Raw genomic sequence first — 9,275 nt, 5'->3', positions numbered from 1 at the left:
TCATTTGCTCTGACATGCACTGTGTGCTGTAAGGTCTTATATAGACAGGTGTGTGGCTTTCCTAATCAAGTCCAATCAGTATAATCAAACACAGCTGGACTCAAATGAAGGTGTAGAACCATCTCAAGGATGATCAGAAGAAATGGACAGCACCTGAGTTAAATATATGAGTGTCACAGCAAAAGGGTCTGAATACTTAGGACCATGTGATATTTCAGTTTTTCTTTTTTAATAAATCTGCAAAAATGTCAACAATTCTGTGTTTTTCTGTCAATATGGGGTGCTGTGTGTACATTAATGAGGAAAAAAATGAACTTAAATGATTTTAGCAAATGGCTGCAATATAACAAAGAGTGAAAAATTTAAGGGGGTCTGAATACTTTCCGTCCCCACTGTATGTCAAATTATGTTTTGATCTTTTTTGTACATATGTCCCCATTTTGGGAACATTTTATTCATTGGAATCAACTTTTGTTATATTTTTTACTAATATTATGCTTCTTACTCCTACCCTTCCACTATCTGTCTTTAAAGTCTCTGTTGAGGTTAAGCTTCTTTATAATTTATATTGAATGGGTGCCTCTGCTGTCCTTGGTTGACCTTGACATTGGTTTCATTTTGGGGCTACATCCTTTTTAACATTGTTCACTAGATCTGATCGTAACCTAGTGCAGTGCAAGAATTTCCGGAAAACCCTGGAATGTTTTGAGTGCGACCACCCACACTCTGCATGGAGAAAGTCATATACTCCATATGTGCTAACATATGTTTCCTAACTTTAGGATGGGTATCTAGCAACCTTATGAATATGAGTATTTGCTTACTACACTTTTTGCCATACTTTTGACATAGTACAACTGAATTCTGGCCTTAAAAGGCTCTCTGACTTTGTATCCCTCTTTTTCTCCTTGTCTCTGCTCATCTGGAGCACCACTGGCTCATCCAGTAATGTTAATTGTGCCTAAACAGTCCCCTGAAAAATATTCTGCCTTGAATTCATCCTTGGAAATAGCAATGCGCTTACTAGAATGTAACTGTGTCCAAAGCCTCATAGCTGTATATCTGCAGTGTGAAATAATTCAAGACACTTCTGCCTCTGAATGGGTGCCTCTGCTAGTCTAGCCAAATTTGGTAAGGTCACTGTTGTTCTTCCTGGAAAGGAAGTCTTACCTGAAGACCTGCAGTGTAAGGATGTCCCCGCTTCTTCTTCACTCATTCTGTGGATCTGTGCTTTCTAAATCTATCCTGCTGATTCTTGAGTATTATCCCATTAGTTATCAGATCATCAGTCATGTGGGGGTGGCCAGATTGTAGGATAGTACAATCTATTTTCTCCACTGCAGATGGAGCTCTTCTGCAGCGGCAATGCAGGTGGAGGAGGAAGTCAAGAGGAACCTAGTTCCTCTATGATGTCCTCGGTCACAAGGAGGCAACATGCAATTAAATGCTGGCTTCCCATATGACTTTGATGGTCATTTTGGGTCAGGCAGAGTCTATTTAAGACCCTGACTCCTGGGTTTGTCACACATTTCACATGTGGCTAGAGTAGGGACAGGTCACCTGTCTATCAGGGACAGTGCTTGGTGTTGGGGAGAGGTTCCAAACCCGTAGGGAAAGTTCAGGGACATGCCATCCTTTCTGGATGACAGACGCTGTCTGCACACCTGATACCTACTGCTATTAGTCAACGCTGTGCATCCTGTGAGTACCCCTGTTCGGGTTGTCTTCCCGCTGGGCTTGTTGTGTACTACTGAACTTCAATTTCAATACAGTTCTGTTTTTTTGCAAGTGGAATCTGAGTGTTTACTGCCTCTTCACCACTCTGCACCTACCCACAAGCTTTGAGATAAGTAAGCAAAACACTACTCTATAACCAGGATGACTACCTCCTTACAGAGATACAGCACAAAAAAAAACGCATGGTAAATCAGTAATGGGGGAAACAATTTGCTGAAGTGAGTATATAGGAAACACTGCTAGCTAGGGATAAGATTTTGATTCACCTGAACATATATTTAAAAGATTGGAATTTGATATGACAAAGTGCTATGAGAGAAAACTGTGTTTGTCCATGGGAACATACATTGTACTTCACCCTAGTTCCACCTCTACTTCTTTTCTCAGTATAGAATATGGGATTGATTAATAGTGTCCACTTAGTAAATATCAAGAACTTGTATTTATTTCAATCAACGAAGCATGTGCTCACAAAAAGCCTGTTTTTTTTTTCTTTAAAAAGCTTGCACATGATTGGATATTAGAGTGAACACAGTTTCTCTTTATTTATTATCATTTATTTTGCAACGTAAACATTAATTTTTCCAAGTGAACAGCTTCTTCTCCTCTAGTAAATCAACCCCTATATGTTCCCTGGTGTATGGTCAAATGTACGAAATTAAAAGTAATTTAAAGACAAACCTTTCATCAGATTCACAAACAGAGAAAATGCAGAAGAACACACGTATTTATTAATGATGTTCAATAACAATATGCTTCTCTAAGAGAAACCATTATCTATACAAGTGTGCACGTAAACCAGAATAAAGGAGCAGCACACCACAGTAACTAAAGAAGAAAAGATAGTTTGAAGAAGAACTCCAGACAGTTAAAACATACCCCATCTAGCCAATTTATGTGTTCATTAAAATGTAAAATGCTATATAATCTGATTTTTTTTACAATAATTTTCAACATAGTAGACATCAAACTGAGTGAGGGTGGATATATTTTATGAGCCAATCAGACACAGTGCATGGCAGGATTGATGCAAATCTGACATGTTTCTGTCACTGAGGGCTGGAAGGAAATTTAGATATAGGAGAGAGGATGAGAGGATGTCAGCAGTGTGATGAAGTTGAGTAATTGTGTGAAGATTGGGGATAAAAACATTTAGCTATATGCTTGGAGTTCTGATTTAAAGTGGAACTCCAGCACAGACTGTATTTTTTAAGTTTTGGATGAAGTGTTGGGTGAGTTCCATCACGCTATTGTTGTTGTTTCTGCACTGGGGAGATTTATCCTAATTTCCTGTTCTGGACAACAACACAGCCTAGACACGAAATGAGGGGAAACTGCATCAAAAAGGACACAGTTATCAAAAAGCACATAAATAAGGTTTTTCCCATTCCCCCTCTGTAAAAATGTGTAGCCTGGTAAAAAATAAAACTTGTTTTTGCTGCATTATATACCGTCAATCTAGAGATTTAGTCTACAGTACATTTTTTGTCTTTCTAATAAATATCCTCATTCCAGTAGCCATTATCATTCTACCTACTTTATATGAGCCCATGTTGTCCTCAACCCACCCCAGCCTGTGACAGTGCAATGAAAAGAGAAGCCGCACAGTTGTAAAGTAATCTCTTTGTCACTCTGCTTTCTCTTTCTATCCACATGCTTCTTGTCAGCACGTGAACAGATTGGCCCCTTGTCGTGATCCGTCCTGCAATCTTTTTGTGTCTTTTATGCCTGCCTAAAGTTCAGCTTTAGGTCTATTTTAGGGTAACTAACGCATAAATTATACATGAATAAGAACATTTTTGTTGAGCATGTAAACATTACTGTTAAAAAATAACCAACAATAGAACACTGCAAAACCAAAAGAGGGACAATCCAGGTGAAGTGGCACTGTTAAATTCTTCATTATCATCCCAAGAATCAACAGTCTTACAAAAAACACATTCTGTACCACATACATCGCATATGTCACTTGACTTCAAATTATATGTTCTTGAGGCAGAGCTACCTAAAAAGAAAAGAAGAGAAACAATAGCAATACAATGACATTTATAGGGAACAGGATAGTTGCTAATGTTTTTATGCTCTTGTAGTATGATTTGCATTTTATATTACACAAAAAAACATATGGTGAAACTTCACAGTTTCACGCTAATGTCACATTTATCTTTTGTCAAACTGGTCAAATTTGCAGGAAATCCAAAATCTAACAAAATGTGTGTCACTTCAATTTAAATAAAAATACAGTATTCAGTAATAGATTTATTACTTACTGCAAATTACCTAATGCTAACCTTTGATAAAAGTTTCATAATTCACAATGCTATACACTTTAGTAAAATCTGAAAATCAAGAAAAACTCAGCTGTTTTAGGGCCCAATTTTCACTCCAAAACCTCAAAAGCTTCAAAAGCTCAATACATTCCAGGTCCATAGAAACAAAAGCTGTGCATGTTCTTACAGTTAAAGTGACACTAAAATCTCTTTTTTTCTTTAAAAATAACAAACATGTTATACTTGCCTGCTCTGTGTAGCAGGTTTTGCACAGAGCAGCCCAGGTCCTCCTCTTCTCGGATCCCTCGCCGGCGCTACTTGCCCCTCCTTGCCGCTGAGAGCCCCCACAGCAAGCAGCTTACTATGGGGGGGCACCCGAGCTGAGTCGCTGCTCTGTGTGTCCATTCAGACACGGAGCTGTGGTTCAGCCCTGCCCCCTCTCTCTCCTCATTGGCTCACTGGCTTTGATTGACAGCAGCTGGAGCCAATGGTGCCGTGCTGCCATCTCAGCCATTGAGGAGGCAGAGTCCCGGGCAGCCGACACTCTCCTGCAACATTGCTGGATCGAGATGGGCTCAGGAAGGTTTTAGGGGGGCTGCTGCACGCGGAAGGTTTTTTCATCTTAATGCATAGAATGCACTAGGATAAAAAAATCTTCTGACTTTACAATCACATTCATTTTCTTAAAATGGAAGTCTGGTCAAAATTGAATCTTCAACCTGCTTCCATCCTCATTCTAATCCCTATACTAACCATTCTGTTAAAGAAAAGATGTGTATACTTATCCAATCTAAGGCTGCTCCAGTCACGTGATTTCCCCAGTGGCCAGCTTTAGGGGAGAGGAAAAAGCTGCAGAACCTGCGCGGTGACATCACCAGAGACTTACTATAGGGCATTTGTTGTCTGTTTTCCCTCGTCTCCCCTGAAGCCTGCTCTGGGACCCGATCACATGACTGCACTGGAGCACCCTTAGATTAGGTAAGTATACACATCTTTCTTTTACAGAGTAGTTAGTAAAGGACTTAGAATGGGGGACATATTTAAGCTTAGTTAAGCTGCTTGTTTTCCTGGTAGTTGTGAGGGCTTTGTTACCTCCTGTTACCCATTAATAAAGCCTTTCTAACATCTGTGAGATTTAAAATGGAGAGTTTTTGAAGGACTCATTCCACTCAGTAGAATGCGTTTTAGGGCTTTTTGCCCACTTTTATTCATCCAAACATCAAAGTTACAGAGTTTTGCCTGCACAGAGGTTGTTTAGCATAACAACAAACACAAACATCTGTCATCCTCCTTGCTAATTTTGTTGCACAACTATAAAGGACAGAGCTGCCTCAATCTCATCTATTCAGTATATATAAAAAGAGAAAGCACACACGCACAAGTCCTTGAAAACAGGAAGTCATTCTTACTCATGATAAATACAAAAATCTTAATAAATACTAAATAGAATAAAATATTTTAAAATAAATAACTAATAACATATACACTCACCGGCCACTTTATTAGGTACACCTGTTCAATTACTTGGTAATAGTGTTGGGGGAACGGTTCGGCCTGAGCATGAGTTTGGGCCAAATATTTGCCTGTTCAGCCATTCACTGAACACCCAAATTTGCAGGGTATTCGCTGGGTGTTCGCCCCACAAGCACAGCACAGTGCATTCTGTGCCCTTATAAGGAAAAACCTTGCCCAATCAAGGCTCAATGTGAGCTGGCTGTTAAGGAGCGGGGCTGGGAAGCTAGCCGTGGCATCCTTAACAACCGATGAGTCATCAGCTGGGTTTCCCCACTGACAGCTATATAATAAAAAAACACAGCGAGCACCTCCCCCCCAACTATACCAGGCCACATGCCCTCAACATGTGGGGGGTGGGAGGAATTTTTCAAAAACTTGTCTTCTGGCTTTTTTTTTTTTGTACACTTTTTGGTGAATGCGTAGGGATACAGTGTACCCGATACTCATTCACATAGGAGGGCTGGGATCTGGGGGCCCCCTTGTTAAAGGGGGCTTACGGGTTCCCGATAAGCCCCCCGCCCACAGACCCCCATAACCACCAGCCACGGTTGTGGGGATGATGCCCTTGTCACTCTTCCACCCCTTTCCTGACCTGCCAGGCTGGGTTTGGTATGGAGTTTGGAGGGGGACCCCACATCTTTTTTTTGTTCATTCTGAAAAATTAGTGCTTACATGGTCTAGTGGACCATACAGGAACGTGCGGGAAATGCATGAGAACATACATGTTTCGGTGTGAACCAGCCCTGACTAGAGAATCCTCTCTTTTGTGGGCAACACCCACTTGTCTGGAATCAGCTTCAAAAATGTTCAGGGACCCTTTCCCTGATGAACAGAAACTATCTGCATTTTTACACAGTGAAAGACTGTCAGTCTCAAGGTGAGTGGTATTTTTTCCTCCCTTTTAGAAATAACGAATGCTACAAGGCTGGGCTGCCCCCTATCTCTTTTTATTTTTATTCTCACTTTAGAACCATTCTTGTGCATAGTTAGAGCAATTCCAAATATTACAAGTATGTCTTGGAACAATCTCAGGGTACAAAAGATTGCAGCTTATGCAGATGACATAATATTTTATGTCACCAACCCAATTGTCTCCTTCCCAAACCTACTGGCAGAGTCTTTTCTTTATGTCCAATTTTCAGAATAATTATCAAAAGTCAGAGGCTTCAAATGTTTCCCTCTATTTATTATGCAGCCTATCATCTTACAAGAATTATTGACTGGTGTCGTCACGGTCGTACAAAACAATGGCTATACTTGGAACAAGCCTTTACTAGTATCCCATTAACACTCTCTTGTTGTCAAGATAATGTCCCTACTTCAGTAAAGACCCCACTATCGGTTCACATGGGCTTTGTGTAGGAATCTCTTCTCAATAGGAAATATTTCTCCTTTATCCTTCCCTCTCTTCCCTATTCCTGTAAATCCTCAGTTTAGGGAACAAATCCAGCAAAAGATATAGAGAGCAAACTTCTTCATTACATTCCAAAACTGGCCTAAGCTGGGACAATCAATGTAAAACACTCGGATACCATATCTTGGGTCGTGAAGGTTATCACAATTATTGAATTTCCTCCATTCATTGCGATTGCAACTTAATTTTCTAAACCACTCACACAGTTTGAAAAGGAATGTGAACAACAGGAACCACTCAGGCCTACAGCCTCTATTATGTACAACTTACTTAATAATCCACCCGACAATTTTATTCCTCCTTACCTCGAAAAGTGGGAAGCAGATCTTCAGCACCAACTGACTTCTGAACAAGATGCTTTATTATGCTCACAAAACATCCATGTGCACAAAATATCAGGGACTGAGTTTAAAGATACTTACCCGGTGGTATAGGACACCACAAACGTTACATGCTATGTTTCCAGTAAACTCTGACTTATGTTGGACTGACAACTCGGCGCCAGGCACTTCCTTACATACCTTTTGGACCTGCCCTCCCTCCAATCCTTCAAAACATACAAGAGATCTGTTCTTCCACACTTGATTAATGCCAATATGAGTTGTATCCCACAATGTTGGAAACAATCTCCTGTCCCTTCAATAGCCATGTGGATGACTCAAGTAAATGAAACTGAACTCATGGAAAGCCTCACTGCTTCAGATAGAGGTACACCTGGTAAGTTTCAAAGGACTTGGTTCTACTGCAATGAGTTCTCATCCACTTCTGAATATAAATACTTTCTATGCAATAACATCACAACGGATGTGCAGATCCCTTCCAGGGTTTGAGAGAATAGGGGAGAGATCTCCTTAGTGTATCCTAAACCATGCTTTAACTTTTTCTCTACATTTTCCTATTTTACAATACCTCATACAGTGGCTCGTACATTTTTTGGACTCATAGGCACACTTGTGTTCCCTCTTTTATTTTTGTACTTTTCTTAATGACAACTAATTGGTGTGCTAATGCCATATCAATACTGTGATGTGACATCTTATTAAAGAGGTTATTCATTTAGGTTATTGGTTTCTTCATTGTCTGTTAGCAGGTATGTTGAATTGTAAGCTGAATGCACCTAGGGAGCAGAACTGGTCCCCCTGTGTTTGGGTTTTGACATGTTCCACCACAAAGCAGAGGCAACATAGCCCAGGGTACAAGGCCAGGCTTTGAATAACTTATGAACCAGCTGCTAATAACAGGAAAAGATTCAGGTGACCGAAGATGACCAGGTATCTGTGGGCAGGCAGCAGAGACAAACTAAATATAAAGCCACATGTCGCTAGCAGTCAGGAGTAGTAGCAGGAATGTGCTCTATCTATGCTAAATGGTAAAAAAGAGAACATGGAGTTGGCCCAAATGCTTCAGGTCTGGAAAGCGACACATTTCAGCTTACTAATCCTTTAATGTGGTAAATACACTGGGCTTTTTTAAGCTTCTTTCTTTATCTTCACCTAGTGATCTGGCTAGTAACACACTTCCTTTTCTAGCGTGACGCCATTTTTTTGAGGAGCACCAGCGACATCTTGGACAAGGGCAGTATCAATCTGTGGACAGGGTAGCGTTAGATGCACTAGCAAACTTAGTTTGTACAAATGCAAAAAATTAAAGACCAATTTCAGCTAACCCTTTTTAAGAAGTTTTGATAAATGAATAAAAACTAACCACTGTAACCTGTCACCTGTTTGCTTGACAGCTTAGTGTCTTACAAGAAATAAAAAAAAATAGGCTTAATGACCAGATAACCAGATGAAGATTAAGGGAAAAAGCCTAAAAAAGAAAACTAATGCAGCCACCATAATTAAAGCGGAACTAAACCCATTGATTTAATTGTTTCAAAAACAGTTATATTCAAGGCATGCCAGGAATGCTAACTGTCATATTTGCTTGTGCTTTCAACCAAACTGTCAAACCATCAAAAGGCTTGTGTCATAAATAATTACATGTGCAGCACTATGGTAGTTGCAAATTAAACAGAGGCAAAAATGACAGCTTCCTTTGCTGTAATGGATAGTAGTGTTTAGTTCCTCTTTAAAGATTGGTAACCTGCAATATATAGATTTTTTTTCTTTTAAGTCTGTCATGCATTTTGCTGCTTTGACCAAACTTTCTGTTAGAGGGTGGCTACATTTTTACTCCATGGTTCCGCTGTATGTATGAAGGTACGCACCCAACAAGGGTCAGCAGGGCAGAGGACAGGGGTCAACAGGGTGGAGGATAAGAGGTCAGCAGGGGAATGTGCAGGAATCATAAACGCAGTGTACTGGTGGTCAGTAGGGCAAAGGACCGAGGTCAGCAGG

At 40.2% G+C, this 9,275-nt stretch overlaps 1 protein-coding gene across 1 annotated transcript in view; it reads right to left on the bottom strand.

Annotated features, from left to right (window-relative positions):
• Nucleotides 1-2,446: 2,446 nt before the first annotated feature.
• The window catches only part of LOC141140045 (CD109 antigen-like), a 121,121-nt gene continuing 114,292 nt past the window's right edge, over nucleotides 2,447-9,275 (bottom strand). Inside the window, exon 33 of the mRNA XM_073626807.1 lies at nucleotides 2,447-3,742. Within this exon, the coding sequence (XP_073482908.1) occupies nucleotides 3,561-3,742 (182 nt within the window). The 3' untranslated portion in view covers nucleotides 2,447-3,560. The remainder of the gene's footprint in view (nucleotides 3,743-9,275) is intronic.

Source organism: Aquarana catesbeiana, linkage group LG04 (genome assembly GCF_042186555.1).
Source record: "Aquarana catesbeiana isolate 2022-GZ linkage group LG04, ASM4218655v1, whole genome shotgun sequence".
Lineage (NCBI taxonomy): Eukaryota > Metazoa > Chordata > Amphibia > Anura > Ranidae > Aquarana > Aquarana catesbeiana.
Note: the sequence above shows the minus strand (reverse complement) of the source record. Positions and strands in the feature narration are given on the sequence as shown.